Below are 17,879 nucleotides of genomic sequence, written 5' to 3'. Positions count from 1 at the left end.
TTTAGCTACACAGGATTATATCAACCATGAAAATTGGATCAGTTCCTCCCAGTTTAAAGAGAATGTGTGCCAGTTTAATTGAATTTAACGTAAAAAAATACATTTTAAAGGCCATCCTTCCCACACAGACATTTGGGATATTGATGTCCTCTGACTTCAGATGTTGACAGTATGTTCAAGTGTGAGGAATCTTGAGAAACAAAAGGAACTGATAATATTTGTACCCCACTCTAAAGCTCCAGTGCACTGCCTCCCCCTGTCTTGTGATGCTGAACAAAAAGCCTATTTATTCACTCATCAGGCATTATGAGAAAACATAACATTTTGAAGCCCCATGGGAACTAGACAGATAGTTACGTTAGCAGGTTTCCAGACGATCTGATCAGGTCAACGACTTGTTTGTAGGTAAAACCTTCCGTGCTCACACCATTGATATTTGCAAGGACATCACCTGGGAGATGCCAAGAAAAATGAGTGTTATGTTGGTTAGTTAAATAATACCTCCTGACATGCAAATGAAACAAGCAGCTCCAAGTCTTAAAAACATAAAGGAGCCAAGAAAACTCAAAGCAACGAATACATCCTGACCTTCACTCTCAAAACATTTTATTTTCTTTCTATTTAAACGATTCCTAACATGAGCAAAAATTTAAGTTACCAGCTTGCAGGCCAGCACAGTGAGCTGGGCTGTCCTCCTGTATTTTGCATATCAAAGTGAACATTTCCGAGGAGCAGGCATTCTGATTCTGGGGACTGTAAGACTGTAAAAATTAAGGTGATATATAGTTACTATTTAACAACCTCAACATCTGTTTGCCAAAATTTAAAATGATGTCAACTATCATTAAGCAGTATAACAGGTAAGTCCAAAGGACAATTTGGAAAGGATTTCCACTATAAACTGAATCAAGGTATCAATTTTGCAATTCTACCAGACAATCTGTAGCCAACTCCATTCATAAAGACATCTGTCACAAGAAAGAAAGTGAAATGAAAGTGGCTCAAGATTTTATATTTTCAAGCCCAAGATATCACCTGATGCTGTCATAATTACATATTTATTTTTAAAAATTGAGTTTCTCATTTCCCAATGGGATAAAACAACGATGGCCAAGTGCAATGAGAAAAATCCCTATGTGGTTCTCCCAAGCTAAAACACTCATTATAGGAGTATGAAATTGTACACATGCAGCAAGGAGACATGCCAACAATGATTATTTTAAATCAGAGTTCTGCACATAATGACAATCTGCCCTGCATTTATTCAAAAGTACTATAATTGACTCAATTACCTTCATTTCTGAGCACCCTCTGGTATGCCTGTCCTGAATCCTCACCGGTTCATTAGTCACCCGACTAAATTAGAAAAAGTTAAGCTTCCACTCTTGCCTCAATTAGGCACAAGAAGTTTGGTGGTGGTGGGTTTTTTTTATTTTTAATTATACCAAAACACTGAATAAATGTTTGCTAGATATAGTGTCCCAATGACCTATAACAAATATAATTTTCTTTTTTTCACACATTTAAATTATGAAGTCTAGTCCCACTTAGAAGCAAAATCAGTGTTCTGAGTAGGGTACGTCTTTTAAACATCTGATTCCTAAAATTAAGCTACATTAAAGTACTACTTCCTTGGGAAAAAGTTAATGTCTGATGTTCATTCTTTCTTATTCAATAATCCCTGAGGCACCACAAGTCAGCCACATGCAAGCAACTTCTAGAAATTTGGATCTGTTCACCTCTAAAGGAGTTCTATCTAATCTATAAGGCACTTAGAATCCCCATATCTTAAAGGTGGAAGGGACTTTAAAAGATCGTGCACTATGTTCCCATCTATGTCAGAAACTTCATTAACAGCTTTCCTGCCAGGTGTCTTCTCAGTACAGCCTAGACCCTTCTGGAGATGAAAGACTGAACTAGTTCATGTGGTACATGAACAAAAGATATAACTGACACTCCTTTGGGAAACCACTGTTCTAACAATTCTCATTAGCAGTGAGACTCTACCCTCCATTCCCAGAGATCAAAGTGAGTACAGTGCAGTGGAAACATGTTGATTTATGTAACTGGCACCTCCATATATGTTCACATTGGGTGTAAAATTTGGTAGTTAGACACAGAAAAAAACAGAAACCCCAAAGCTACAGAAAGTATTAATTGGATACTTCTCTCCCTTATCCAGTCTTCTAGCTCCTACTAAGGGATCAGTGACACAATGATCACCTGCATTTCTTAGAGACACAAAGATCTCGTTGTCCTTTCTCATGCCCAGTGACATTCATTCTATTACCTGTCATTTGTGGATCTTCTATTGGTACCAGGCACATCACTAGGTACATTGCATGTATTGTTTCATTTAAAACTCCTAAGGACCCCATAAGACAGTCATTGAGAGGACATGAATTCAGGTGTGCATGAGTCCAAAGTCTGCATTCCTATCGGGCTGCATGATTCTCATAAGCAGCATAAAACTAGCTCCCATGGAGAACCATGGATCTGGTCTCTTCCAAAGTGTCATTCCTCTAGTAGGCCACATCCCAAATACTTACTCACACTGCATGCACAATATGGGTACATGAGATTCTATCTGATTTTCAAAAAGTTCCCAGAAGCATGTCTCCTATTTGTTGACTGCTGCCAATCTGATGAGTACTAGGGAATAGATTACGGTGTGTATTTGACAATGGGGAGCATATACCAGAGGGAATTTGCAGGAGTGTGGGTTCCTGCATCGCAGAGATAACACATGCATGCTGCCATTTAGAGGTGCCCTTAGTTCATGTTGATCTACAAAGGTTCGCTGGTGTTGTGGTCTGACATAGTTTTGACTCTTGCTGCATGCAGAATAAGTGTTTATGGTATGGGAGAAAAACTTAAGAAAGTAGTGACATATAATATACATATATTATAGCAGTGTAAGAAAAATAAAGACAGGCGAGTAGTCTTTCGTCCTGTTTTCAGTAGCCACTGCTGCACATCCTTGAGGATAATTCTCCTTTAAAAAGAGGCAGTGACAAAAAGCAGTGTCTCTACAACAGAATAGGGCGTAGTTCATACGACTGGGGAATAAGAGGGAGTACTATGCTTCTAAAACCTAATAGATTTCAACAATTACTGTAGTGAATTACAGATTTCACCAAATTTAAAAGTAGAAGAGTTCAGAAAGTGGAAGCAATCCTCTTTTCAAAGTGCCTTCTCTGTCTTCATTGCAGCTAGAGTTCCATTTTGTTTCTTTACTCATAAAACATGTTTTACTTAGCAGTTTCCTGTTCCTAATCTTAAAATACACACTGACTTTCCAATTGTGGGGCTGATATCACACCAAAGTTTTCTGAAAGCAGCACTAAAGCTAAGATCTAAAATCTGATATAGAGTGTAAGAATATGATTATGCAAAACACATCCAAAAGACATGCAAACGTACTATGAAAAAAAAAACCAGAAATGCTTAAGCTACTACTGTCACACTTAATTGGGTTAGATTTCATTTGACCTACCTCACCCACTTTACAAATGTGTTCATGAAAAAGCAGACAGCAAATAAGCAATGAAATTCTTAGGCAATTATGCTGAAACTTATAAAGACTTAAAAATTTCCTACAGCATGAGGCAATCTGCAAGTAGAGCCAAATGTTCTCAAGTGTTTCAAATAACAATTATAAAGCATTGTCATTAGGAAAAAAAAGCTACAAGTTTCTCATCATGTACAATATGAACTCTTTAGCAGCAAAACGCACCAGGAGCTATCCATGAATATATGCATTCCATATACACAGATGTATAGTCTTTCGAGTGTCTCTTGAATGCCAAAGTAAATATTTAAAATCTGATATACAGTATAACAATATGATTATGCAAAACACATTCAAAATGCAAATATATCAAATGCACATCTGTAAAATGTATTTCACTCTCTTATCTAAGACCTGGCTGATACCAACCGTTTCTGATCAGTCTGGGACTTAAGGGAAGACCGAAGTAACTATACACAAACTGTTGAACATATCTCGGGGGTTTTATGTTATCATCTTCGATGTTTTCCTTCCTTAATAATACTCAACACACTGAAAAACTACCCCCAAACAAGCACACACTGAATAAAATCATAGACTCCATCATTCTCTAATCCTAACTTCATTATTTCTTTGCACATAACATGACACTACCAATGCCACTTTCTTCCTTGGAAATCTAGAAAATGTGAAAACTGCCCACCTGAATTTCAAATCCAAATGTTTCATTATCCTGCTTCTCCACAGTAACAAGCTTTCTGTAATAAAAATGTTTAAAAAAGAAACTGCATGAAAATTAAAGTATCACATTTGGCACAGATTTATCATTAAAAATAACTGTCACAATTAAAAATAACTGACATTTATGTAAATTGTAGTATGTAAGATTCTGTGTGTGTGTCTGTGTGTGTGTGTGAGAGAGAGAGAGAGAGAGAAAGGGAGAGAGAGAAAGAAACAGTCTGGAGAGCTGTGTTCCTAAATATTTTGGGAGAGACAAAAAATAATTCAATCTCTTTACCTTTGAGACCAGGAAAAGTCACTTAAAGAACTTGATCTGGTCAAAGCAAGCTGAAAAATACAAAAAGCATATAGTTATCCCAGGGTCTTCAAGATACACTGTAAAATGTTCTAAATCTCTCTCTCTCTCTCTCTTCTCTCTCTCTCTCTCTCTCTCTCTCTCTCTCACACACACACACACACACACACACTGACACACACACACCCCGTTCTTTACCACCTTCTTTGGCCCAGCTCCTGGGAAATTGTTGCATAAAGCCAGCCATTTCCATTCTCTACATTCTCTAGTGACAGCAGAGGAGAGTAGGGAGACAGGATTCTAGGCATTCCAATTAAAAGATTGAAAGAGGCTTAGATAGTAATACAATGTGGCAAAAGAGTTAATATAATGTGGCAAAACTCCAAAGCTCCCAAAGAGAACTTCCTCTCTGGTCTGTATTTAAAACAGCCTCTGAAAGATTAACCATAGCAATTTGTAATCACACTGAAATCCAAAGAAAAATAGCATACGTAGAATGGCATATGAAACCCAAATACTTTATAGTTTTTGAAGATGATGATGAAATGACTGTGTTTACTATAATAATTCAACATGTTACTGTTTTTAGTAGGATAAAGTAATCTCTAAACCATCAACTCACACACACAATTCAGGTAAAACCAGGAACTCAAAACCTCATTTCTGCTTATGATTTATTTTTATAGTAGTTTTGGAAGACTGAAGTGAAATTTCCAGCCAAGAAAGGAAAGAAACCTCAGAATAGTATAAATGGTATAAATAATATCACCTTCATTCCTCTGCACTTTCAGAAAAGATCATATAAACATAAGCTTTCAGGACACATTCTACCGCTGTAAACAGAAGCAGCATCAACAAAAGGTGACAACTTAATCTTTAGGAAAATTGCAGCAGTTTTTGTGGGTTTTTTTTTTTTTTTTTTTTGGTTTGTTTGTTTGTTTCTTTGTCCAGAAAATGTTTATTAGCCCTATTCTCAAGTGTTGGTTCAAGAGCCCAACACATAAGCTACTAGCTAACCCAGGGTTTTTAATTGTCAACCTGAAATGGCTGTCATATATAAATGAACACATAAAATATCAAGAGATCAATGCATAGTCAGTCCAGACAAAGCAAAATAAAATAAGGAAAGGATGAAAACTAGAAGGGGGAAAATATGTAGAAGATATTAATGCTTATGTGACAAGTTACACAAATGAAATGCTTATTAAGACATTCATTAGGAGTGAAGCCTACACCACTGTGGGAAATTTGCATTACCAGGTACCAAATGCCAGCATTTTCACACATTTCCTGGAAGGGACCAGTGTTAAGAATTCAGCCACCAGTCCGTAAGCTTAATGTTATAGAGAGGTGATCTCTTCTTGCCAATTTGCTGTAAATTAATTATATTTTCCTCTATTGTTAGTTCTGGGCTTCAACTCACTTATGTTGCAATGAAGACTGAAATAGATTGCTCAGACCCAAAAAGATTCCCTAGTCTTGCTAAAAAGTAACTCTTTTCAGTTTATAAGCACTAACTGTGGAATGCCTACAAGGATTGGTATGGTTTGTTGTAACCTGATTTTGTACTTCGTATGTACCGTTAACAAGGATAGTAACTATTCATCTAGTGGGCCTCCTTGCAGAAGAGAGCCACAAACTTGATATTTCCAAGCATTCTCAGTCTCTCCCTTATATTGTACTCATATTTTCTTTTTTTTCTTTTCTTTTCTTTTTTTTTTTTTTTTTTTTTTTGAGACGGAGTCTCGCTCTGTCGCCCAGGCTGGAGTGCAGTGGCCGGATCTCAGCTCACTGCAAGCTCCGCCTCCCGGGTTTACGCCATTCTCCTGCCTCAGCCTCCCGAGTAGCTGGGACTACAGGCGCCCGCCACCTCGCCCGGCTAATTTTTTTATTTTTTAGTAGAGACGGGGTTTCACCATGTTAGCTAGGATGGTCTCCATCTCCTGACCTCGTGATCCGCCCGTCTCAGCCTCCCAAAGTGCTGGGATTACAGGCTTGAGCCACCGCACCCAGCCGTACTCATATCTTCTTAATCTATTTTTATCATCTTCAGCTGCTTGTTTTCCACCCTTAATTCAAATTATATAATCATAACTAGGGATTTTTTTATTCTTTGTATTAAAAAAGTATCTTATACCTCCACAAATAAGGGCTTATATTTTTAAAATATTACTCTTGCTATCAGTATTCATATTATTCAAATATCCATATAGAGAGAGCTATATATATGTATACATATATGTATATATTTATATGAAATGCATACTGGATCAAATACTTCACATCTGTACATAATCATCTGTGTGATTTGGGCCTCTTGGGGAATGTTATTTGTTTTACTTTCTGCCTCAATGCCCAGCACAGGGCCTGGAATAGAATGGAAACTTAAAAACAGAGAAATAGATAAAAATATATAAACTACTAAATGAAAGTGGAAGAATCTGAGGTGGTTGAAGAGCCAAGTTAAATATTCAAGTTCAGGAGAAATATGTAAAGATAGTCTTCAACATTGTCCTTTCTTAAATTCAATATCATGGAAAAACTCAAGGATAATCACTAAAATGCATAAAGTAAAATTTAAAAATCTTAAATATGTAGCAAGATTTAAAAATGAAAGAAAACAGACAACTGTATATCCATATGCAGAAGAAAGAAACTAGACCATACCTCTCACTCTATACAGACATCAACTGAAAATGAATAAATGGATCAAAACCTTCATGTGAAACCTGAGACAATAAAACTACTGGAAGAAAACATAGGGGAAATGCCTCAGCACATTGGACTGGGAAAAAATTTTAAGAATAAGACTTTCAAAAAACAGGCAACAAAAGCAAAAATAAACTAATGGGTTATATTAAATTTAAAAGATTCTGCACAGCAAACAATCAACAGAGTGAAAAGACAACCTGTGGAATGGAAGGAAATATTTGCAAACTACTCATTTATATATCCAGAATATATAATGAACTGAAATACCTCAAGATAAAAAAAAAAAAAATTTAATGGGCAAATGATCTGAACAGACATTCCTCAAAGGAAGACATACAAGACTGGGCATGGTGGCTCACACCTGTAATCTCAGCACTTTGGGAGGCCGAGGAGGGTGGATCAACTGACGTCAGGAGTTCAAAACCAGCCTGGCCAACATGGTGAAACCCCGTCTCTACAAAAATACAAAAATTAGCCGGGCATGATGGCAGGTGCCTGTAATCCCAGATACTCAGGAAGGTGAGTTGTAAGAATTACTTCAACCCGGGCGGCAGAGATTGTAGTGAGCTGAGATCATGCCATTGCACTCCAGCCTGGCAACAGAGTGAGATTCCATCTCAAATTAACAGAGAGAGAGAGAGAGAGAAGGAAGGAAGGAAGGAAGGAAGGAAGGAAGGAAGGAAGGAAGGAAGGAAGGAAGGAAGGAAGGAAGGAAGGAAGGAAGGAAGGAAGGAAGGAAGGAAGGAGGAGAGAGAGAAAGAAAGAAAAGAAAGAAAGGACATACAAATGGCTAACAAATATATGAAAAATGCTCAGTATCACTCATCATTGGGGTAATGGAAATTAAAACCATAATGAGGTATCATCTCATGCTAGTTAGGATAGCTATTATCAAAACAACAATGAATAATAAATGCTGGTGAAGATAAGGAGAAAAGGGAACTCTTATACACTGTTAGTGGGAATGTAAATTAGTGCAGCCACTATGGAGAACAGTATGGAGGTCCCTCAAACAACTACAAATAGAACTACCATATGATCCCACAATCCCACTACTGGGAATTCATCCAGTGGAAAGGAAATCATTATATCGAAGAGACATCTGCACTCCCATGTTTATTGCAGCACTATTCACAATAGCCAAGAGATGGCATCAGCCTAGGTGTCCAACAACAGATGAATGGATAAAGAAAATGTGGTATATATACACCATGGAATACAATTCAGCCATAAAAAAGAATGAAATCCTGTCATTCACAGCAACATGGATTGAACTGGAAGACATTATGTTAAGTGAGATAAGCCAGGAATAGAAAGTTAAACACCACATGTTCTCACTCATATGTGGAAGCTAAAAAAAAGTTGATCTCATAGAAGTAAAAAGTAGAACAGAGGATACTAGAGGCTGGGAAGGGTTGGGGGAAGAAATGGATAGGGACACATTTTTTAAAGGATACAAAATTACAGCTAGATAGGAAGAATAAGTTCTAGTGCTCTATACTGTAGGCTAACTATAGTTAACAATAGTATATCATGTACTAGTTTCAAATAGTTAGAAGGAGGATATTCAACAGTCCCAAAACGAAGGAATGATCATTGTGTGAGATGATGGATTTGCTAATTAGCCTGATCTGATCACTATATATTCTATGTATCAAAACATCACTGTGTATACCATGAGTATGTATGTTATATATCAACTAAATAAATACAAATTTTAAAAATCAAAAAAGTTACAATGAAAGAAAACAGACAAGAACAAAAAAAAATTCAATCCAAAACAAGAAGTATAGAAAAAGTACTAATAGAAAACAATTATAGTAGTGCCTCAGTACATAACTGCTAAGTGGATGAATGGTGGTAAGAATTAATAAATTATTAGTAAAATTTTTCACCTTGTCAATTTTAAATGCCCTTTTACTATGCCAGAAATCAATGCATCTATTAGGAACTTCAAGATTTCATCCAACCTGTCTTTTGAATCAAAAGTCATTCTGGATAGATTCAAACGTAAAATCTTTTAAACCACAGGACAGACCTGAAACCTCTATAGATATTTCCCCTACCACTCTACTTCTAACCTTTCTATCTAGCTAATTGACTAGTTAAAGATGAAAATATTTGTCTAGCACAACATGAGAAACATAGCAGATTTTCAATTCCTGTGGACTGACTGATTTGGGTTATCAGCAACACCAAAAGTCAGATTAAGTCAAATTACAAATTAGTTTCCATTCTGTATTAGCTAAGAGGCTGTTTCAAGCACCTAACACTTAAACAAAAAACAATTTAAATAAATTAAGTACCGTCAAATTCTCTGACACGTGCCACATCTTGACACAAAGCCTACTTGTTTGTGATCTGGGCTGTCAGACTCAGGCGATGAGTCTGACAGCCCAGATTCCATTCCCTGGGAAAGGAATGTTCCCAGGGTTCGACCTACCTCACACACCAAACTACCTGCCTAAAGTGAAATGAAGTGTGTCTAAGATCTTATCAAGGGTTTTGCACCTTGGAAAAAAAAGTCTTTCCTGCACCCGTGTCCCTAGGGTGAACAGCCCTATTCAAGGATCTGACCAGTGGGGTCTATGTTCCCCAGACAGCCCTCCCAGGCAGAGCCTTTTCTAAGGGTTGTAGTGATGGCACCAAAAATCATGAATGAGGAACTGGTGTGCAATTCACAGCATATGCTGGCAACAGCTGTCTTTTATTACACATTATCTAATATGAGAAATCTAGGTTTAGCAATTTGGCAGGCTTGCAAACTACACATTCAATTATGACTGCTGAATAGACAAAGCTTCTTAACTCCTTTCTAGCCATAATACACTGATACCTAGGGTTGGGCTTACGATCTCTTCTGTTTTTAGTCAGATGACCTAAAAGATCAGGCATTAATATTCAAAATTTAATTTCTTCTGCTCTGCAGTGATTCCACACATTCCTCTTCAGTGGGAAACCAAGACCAGTACTTCGGCTGTCAATTTTTGAAAGATAGGAGTAATTGGCAGCTCAGCCAGATAGCCAGCCTTCCTTAGAGAAGCTCAAAATTCAAAACAGTAGCCACTCTGGGGCTCTTACAGAGGGTTACTTCCTCTTGGTCCCCACTCTATATACTCATCTCCTGAAAGTGTTGGGGAGGGTGCTGACAAGAGGCTACTGATTCAAGAGTGAGGTTTTTTGTCACTGGTATTTGTTTCAAAGTCCTCAAAATTATGTGCTCTGCTGCCTTTCCAGTCCCCTGCCTCACTCCCTAATTCTTCCATGCCACTCCCACCCCCTTTTAAATAAGGAGCGTTAGGATATCAACGCTCCACAGACTGTTCAAAGATGCAACAAAATAATGGAGCTGAACTTAATTGCCTAATGTTAAGTGCCCGGAGAAACCGAAATACAATACTGCCATTTCCAAGTAAGGTCTGACTGTAGGCTTACAGACCCCTTCAAGATAAATTATTGGATATTGATCATGCATGCCACAATATGGATTAAAGAATAGTTTTCAAAGTCTTTTGTAGTGAAATTAACACAGTTTTCTACCTAAAATTGTCATGAAGTGATTAAAATCCTTTGGTGTTGTTCAGGACAATTGGGAGTTACAGCACCTAATGGGTGTGCTGCTGGACACACCGTGAAAGCCGCTGCAGGGCAGAGCCCTGCCCAGCAGTGTACACATCCCAGAGCAGAGCACACATTCCCTATCTGAACTTGTAGATGAAATCAGCATTCCAGAAGTTGCCTATTTAGCAATAAAGTGATAACTAAAAGAAAATGAGAAAAAGAGAGTCAGTCTGTGGTACCACTAAAGTTTGTGGACTTGTTTGTCAGGTCCCTGGTTCTCACTATAGCATTCTGTAAAAACTGCTTTCCAAAAGCAACGTACTACAGTTATGAGAGTGGGTGGTAAGACAATCACTACTTCTTTGGCGCCATTGATAGATGCTGTCCTTAATTCCTCCTGTCTCCTTCCTATCGAGCTTTCCATTGCAAAGATTTTCTTTCTTTTGCCTTAAACTATGTTCACAAGCAGAAGCCATACTGGGGTGTCTGACACTTCCTACCAGTACAGGTAGTGAGATGACATGCACACAGAGAAATCTATTTTTAAATAATTCTGAATGTAAACACCCAATTGATTCTGAAGACTAATTTGAAACTACAAGCTAACCAGATATAGCTTTACAGAAACCAAAGCCAACAACAACAAGAAGTATGAGCTGTTGACGTCAGCCCTGAAAGTGTTGAAAATAACAGTAGGCAGAGAAACACCTGCTCATGTGATTGCCTCACAAGGATCTTGTTGCCTGCAATTTAGTCAGTGCCAAATGGGTGATTATTCTCTAAAAACCAGTTAAAGGAAATGAACATCCATTTGGAAGATTGTGAAATGTTGGGATAAACTTGCATCAAGTCTCATTGATGATAATTGTACAGAATCAGAACTATCATGTACAAGAAGTTTTGTTTTGCTATTTTTTAAAGCAATTCTCACAACAGTAAGAAAAAGCTGTTTGGATATGGGGAGTCTACCACATGAAAGAATTTGAGAGAAGGGGAATGAGAAGACCTAGAAAAGATGAGAACATCTGCATAAATTAATTAGTATGGGGATGTGTGCCTGTGTACATATGTGTACATGTACATATGTACATACACACACACACGTACATTTCATATGCCAAAATCCCTGCCTTTATCTTCCTTTGATAATTAGCCTCTCCTACTGATTGCCTTCTTTCAGTTCATGCTATCTTCACTCTGGCTTAAACCAGATGTGACTCCTCCACCTTCAGTTCCTTTCATATTAAAGCTTTTCAGTCTCCTTTCTGTTTCCCCATTTCTGCTTTCTCCAACTACTGCAAAAGTTCCTCCCTCACCACTAATCTCTACTCACTTATTAATCCACCACATTTCTACAATAAGGTTCCTGAAATCCTCTACTTCTCAAACATGTTCAGTGGCCCTCGTGCCAGCTTTTTCAGGAGAAGTTGTCCAAGTGTTCTGTAAAGCAGCCCAGCTCTGAGGTCTCCTCTCACCTCCTACACACTAACCAGGTTCTCCTGACACACTTAATATTGTGTTGTTACACAAAAAATCCTCCAGGCACCAGGATCTGTGCCGCAGCTTCAGTTTCTCCCTTGCTCTGGAATACCCTTCAGTATCTGGAATATCTATTTCCAAGGCTATATTTAAAGATGTTTCACTTGGATGAGAGTATTCATGTTGTTTTACTTTGCAGAAAACCCATTCTTTCTGCTTACTGAATTGTAAACAGTATATGGGTAGAAAACATTCCCTTCTCGTCTTTTTGCCTCCTACTCTAGCATGACGTCTGTCTCCTTGTAGGTGCTCAGAAACTATCTGTTGCATTGAATTGCATGGGGTAGAGAGTAGATCAAATGAGTGAGGTTGCAGGTATGGAGGACATAGAGGGTGGAAAGTTCCCACCCTGATTCAGAAAGTACCCACTCTCTTCAGGAAAAAAAAAAAAAAAAAAAAAAAAAAAAAAAAAAAAAAAACAGCCTAATCAAGTGAACCATAGTTAGTGTGATAGCTTCATGGCAAATATAAAGAAAATCTGACTGCTTTATATCTGAAAACTGAAAAAAGATGTCGGCATTTCTCATGTTGCTTTATCTTCAGACAGGTTGTAGATTGATAAAATGTTCATCACTACATTAAAGTTTGTATCATAAAAGCACTTTAGATTGAGAACGATCAATAATTCAAATCATGGAAAATTATGCCCTTATCTTCATTGTGAAAAATGCCAAGGAATCAGCTATATACATCACTGCAAAAAGATCATGTCTCTCCCACTATGCCATACCTCTCTAATCCTGAATTTAGAAGGCTTAAGAGAAGCACATGATGTACATGCAAGACTTAAGTGCAAAAATTCTTGCTCTATGGCAATTCTAAATATTTTCTGTAGAAATGCTATATCGAAATTCAAATATGTACCTGGGGATTTAGAGCAAGTCGTTTTAAAAAATTCTGAAGAGGTATTATAGTTAAAAAAATTTTTTTTACATGCTAGAAATTGAAGAACAAAAAATCAAAATAAATTCAGTTAGACATAGATTTTTCCAAATGAGTTTTCATCCCTAGAGACAAACTTTGCAATAAAAATATTAAGATGGCACAATCTGGCATTTAATAAGCACACACTGAATGCCAGTCACTGTGTTAGGCACTGCACAGTTCCTTATTTAACCAACATAAGAACCCAATAAGGGTGGTTCTATTATTAACTCCATTTTAGAAAAAAGGAAACTGAAGCTTAGAGAGGCAAGTGGCTTGCTCAAGATCTCACAGTCACTAAGTGGTGAGCTGATATTCAATCTGGCACTCATTTATCCAAAAAACAAAACAAAACAAAATCTTACTTTCCAATAGCATGAGGTATGTGCCAGTGCCCTAGAGCTGAAGATAATTAGTCAACAAAATTTGTCCTCAAAAAAAGTATTTCTTATTTGATTATGAACTGAAATGACCATCAAGGACTGCAAGTGAGGATGGAAGGGAAAGGATCAAGGGAGACACAATGGGGAAAAGATCATTAATTCTCATACTGGTTGTATCTATATAAACCATCTTCAAGTTTGTTATGCTTAATGATTTTTATTTTATCTGAGCACTTCTCCAAATGAGAAAAACAAACTAATTTTTGCCTTGAAAAAAACGTTTGATTGTGGTCTCAAATCTTTGGACTGGTTCACCCAGCTCCCTGAGCATCTCACCTCCTTCGCCCATAATAATCAGCCACTAATTTCAAAGCCTCTAAAATATCACTATTAGTATGAAGTCAGACAAACATATCACTCTGCCCTCAAGAGAACGTGAACACTCTAAAAGGTACAAAATAGCAATCATACCTGCTTTCGTCCCCGAGGTAGAGTAGCCACCGTGTCTGCCAACATTTGAATCCTTCTATTATCGTCCATCGTAAGGCTACCTGTGAGTGTGGAGTAAGAGTTATACGCTGGCCCAGCACAGAAGTCCGCCAAATTGCCATTGCTGCTGTGTTGCAGGAGCCTTTGTAAAGACATTGTGAATCAAGATCACTCCAGCTAGCACATGGTTGAGTGGCCTTGCAGGATGGGGGAAGCTAAAAGTACAACTCTGACAAGTAATCAAAAGTAGCAAAGCAGAAAGAGCCCATGTGACCTCTGTGGTTTGAGGAACCTGTTACACAAACCCTATCTTGCAATTCACTCCCATTTCTCAAAGCTTTTTTTCTTTAAGCTCCTGAGAGAACCTGGAGCTAATTTTTACAATTAAAAAAAAAAAAACGTATTTTTTCACCTCAAACAGCGGAACTCTTACACTTTTATGTTTTGTGGCAAGTTGCATTCACACCATTTGCCATTTTTTTCTTTAGAGAAGATAGAAAAATGTCCCCAAGCACTACCATTTGTTTCCCATCCATTCTCTTATTTAACATTAGCAATGCAATGCAAAAGTCAGCACACAAGGACATTCAGTTCTTGTGAATATAGGCAAGAATTACAGGTGCCGGTCATAATGTTCTCTCTCGAAGTCCTTGTAAAGTACTTTCCCTGAAGTATACCCTAGATCATTAATGTTCATCAAAAAGACATTATATCTGCCACTGGGGTTGTAACCATTCAGCATTCTTCTGGTTGTCCTTTTGCTACTTCGTCCGTACTAAAATTACCCATGATCTTTACAAAGTACAATGGGAAGGGAAAGTCAGCACATTTAGGGCACAATGTTGCCATTTCTTAGACAAGACTTTGGAGCAGCATCAGAAAGTGGTCCCAGGGGAGGAAAGGAGTGGGCAGGAAGGTAACAGGCAAACCAAGGTGGCACAAGAATGTTGCCTGTTGGTCCCTGCATGTGCATATGTGTCAAGGGCACCATCACCAAGTACTCAAGATCACAGATGCTTTTTTTTTTTCCTTTGGCTGAGGTTGGGGGTAGGTAGTTTTGAGAGAACTGGTTTCAGTGGAGGAGTAGGGGAGGCAAGTAAAAGGAAGAATCGAAACAAAAGTCAACAAGAGAAGTTTTACGTGGCACAAAAAGTCAAATGTGCTTTTTAAAATCTCTGAAGGTCAATACTAGCATTTAAAAGAGTTAGCAAATCTTTGAACTAAAATGGAATGTGTGCGTACTGGAAGTGAAGATGGATTCAACTCAAGTAGAAATTGCCAAATATAAATAGTAAAATCTGAATTAATAGTGCTTCAAAAGTTGAAGCCAATTATAGATTTTTAAAACTCTATCACAGCATGACTCATTATACTGGAATTGAATTTTGACATGGACAAAGTGATATCACCAAAAACGTACAACTGTCTAAATCAGAAATTAAAAACACATGTTTTCAGAAGCCAGGTGCATAACATAAATATGTAAGGCAAAAGGGAGTGGTAAATACCTTGGCAACTAAAGAATACATCACTTATAAAGACATTCACGTAAAATCTGTATTTATAGATATGTACAGATATGTATACAGGTATATGTGGGGGGTGTGTGTGTGTGTGTGTATGTGTGTGTGTGTGTGTGTATTAGGAAGAGAGAGAGAGAGAGATTGATTTTAAAAACACTTCCAGACTATGAGGCACATAAATTAAATCAACACTATTAATGGACGACAGTAGTCCACTGTACCCTAGGAATTTGATAAAGTTAGATAAATATTTTTAATATTTATTCTTAATATTTTAAAATGCCAAATGGAAATTACACATTTGCTTAATATAGGGCCACGCACTTAGGCCAACTGACTCACCCATTTTTATAAATGATCACTAAAATTGTATCAATTCATTGTTATACTGACCTTAAGCTGATGTAAATCATAGATCATCATTCAATTAAGAAACTGGAAAATAATTTACTTATTACTTAACTCACAAAATGTGTTTAACAAGTAAAATTTTTCAAATCATGGGATCTCTGGATATAAAACAAGGGTCAAAAGCAGCTCTGACATCCAACCAACCCATATCAACATGGTCACACCTGTTAATTACAAATTTATGACCTAGTCTATTTTTATTGGTCAGTTCCCTGTTCTGCCATTGCCTGTGTCATGCCAGTCACTAATATCCTGATCAAAAGTGTCCTTTGTGATAAAGGGTGGAGAAACAGTAATCTTTTAAGGGAGATGTGACTTCCAAACAACAAATCCTTGACTTACTAAGGTGTTCTACTGTTTAGAACATCTCTATTCTTTTAGGATTTACCTTAGGAAAATTATAATAGACCAGACTCTCTTCCCCTTCAGCCTCCTCTTTATTTTGGAGAGGTGATTCTGGAAATGAATTGGATCAACCTATCTAGGTACTCGAAAGATTTCAGGAGTATCTCACTGTTCACAAAATAAAATGAAATAAAAATTATTTTATATTATCTGATTTCATTCTCTAAAATGTCATATCATTTTTTAGATTCTTCTTTTGAGATTTAATATATTCTAGTTAGGTCACTAGTTAATTGTATACAAGTCTGTTTCTCTGCTAATGTCTAATTCCTTGAAAGCAATTTATCTTTAAATGTATACATTTATCTTTAAATGTATACTTTATGTCCTATATACAAAAATTGTTCAATAAATGTTAATAAAAAGAGAAAGGTGGAAGCAGTAGACATTAAACAAAATGAATTAAACAACTGTGTTCTGTGGTATTAATAAGGAAAAAATTAATTAATTTGGTAGGAAATGTATGTACTACAAGCTCATATTCCAAAGTGCTACAATTTTCACTAAGGGGTGATCTGAGAGATGAGGACAAAGTCTCTTAAAAATACGTCGCATCTGATAAGAACAGATACTACACTTGATCTTAGCCAAAAGGCCGCACTGGGGCCTATCATGGGGAGGGGGGAGGGGGGAGGAGGGAGGGCTTGCATTGGGGAGTTATACAAGATATAAATGATGAATTGATGGATGCTGACGAGTTGATGGGTGCAGCACACCAACATGGCATAAGTATACATATGTAACAAACCTGCACGTTATGCACATGTACCCTAGAACTTAAAGTATAATAAAAAATAATAATAATAAAAAAATAAAAATAAAATAAATAAATAAATAAAAAATAAAAAAAAAAAAAATACGTCGCATCTGCCATATGCTCTAAAAGCTAATATTTGTTATGTGGGGCATGCCTCTTATTTGGAACATTGTGTTCATAAATATGCAAATACCCTTGGAAGGAATTTATCTTTAGTACAAATGAGGTGAACACTGAGGGCCTACAACATGGAAATTTGGTAGAGTCAGGTGAGAGGAATATGCCTAAAACATGGGACAGAGAAAGAAAGGTGGGAAAGGTTTGCAAGACAAACTGAGCCAACCTTATAATCATCTATGAAAATCTTAGGCAGCTGTAAGAGGGTTGACAACAGGGTTCCAGTGCCACACTACTTAGATTCAAATCCTAGCTCTGCTGCTTTAAAGGCTATGGACTAAGTTGTGTCCCCCAAAAATTCATACATTAAAACCCTGAGCTTCAGTGTGTCTGTATTTAGAGATAGGGCCTATAAGGAAGTTAAGGAATCATTTGAGGTTAAATGAAGTCATAAGGGTAAGGCTGAGATCTGATAAGATTAGTGCCCTCATAGAAAGAGGTGGCAGAGGGC

The 17,879-nt window shown here is 37.2% G+C and overlaps 1 protein-coding gene across 1 annotated transcript in view; it reads right to left on the bottom strand.

Annotated features, from left to right (window-relative positions):
• Nucleotides 1–14,386, bottom strand: part of CYTIP (cytohesin 1 interacting protein) — a 29,910-nt gene extending 15,524 nt beyond the window's left edge. Inside the window, exons 1-5 of the mRNA XM_010363225.2 lie at nucleotides 14,138–14,386; nucleotides 4,530–4,579; nucleotides 4,215–4,269; nucleotides 659–761; nucleotides 358–451 (exon numbers count right to left, since the gene is read on the bottom strand). Of these exons, the coding sequence (XP_010361527.1) occupies nucleotides 358–451; nucleotides 659–761; nucleotides 4,215–4,269; nucleotides 4,530–4,579; nucleotides 14,138–14,311 (476 nt within the window). The 5' untranslated portion in view covers nucleotides 14,312–14,386. The remainder of the gene's footprint in view (nucleotides 1–357; nucleotides 452–658; nucleotides 762–4,214; nucleotides 4,270–4,529; nucleotides 4,580–14,137) is intronic.
• Nucleotides 14,387–17,879: the final 3,493 nt, after the last annotated feature.

The sequence above is a fragment of the Rhinopithecus roxellana genome, chromosome 14, assembly GCF_007565055.1.
Source record: "Rhinopithecus roxellana isolate Shanxi Qingling chromosome 14, ASM756505v1, whole genome shotgun sequence".
NCBI classification, from domain to species: domain Eukaryota; kingdom Metazoa; phylum Chordata; class Mammalia; order Primates; family Cercopithecidae; genus Rhinopithecus; species Rhinopithecus roxellana.
The sequence above is the reverse complement of the archived record's forward strand: the minus strand, read 5'-3'. Positions and strand labels throughout refer to the sequence as shown.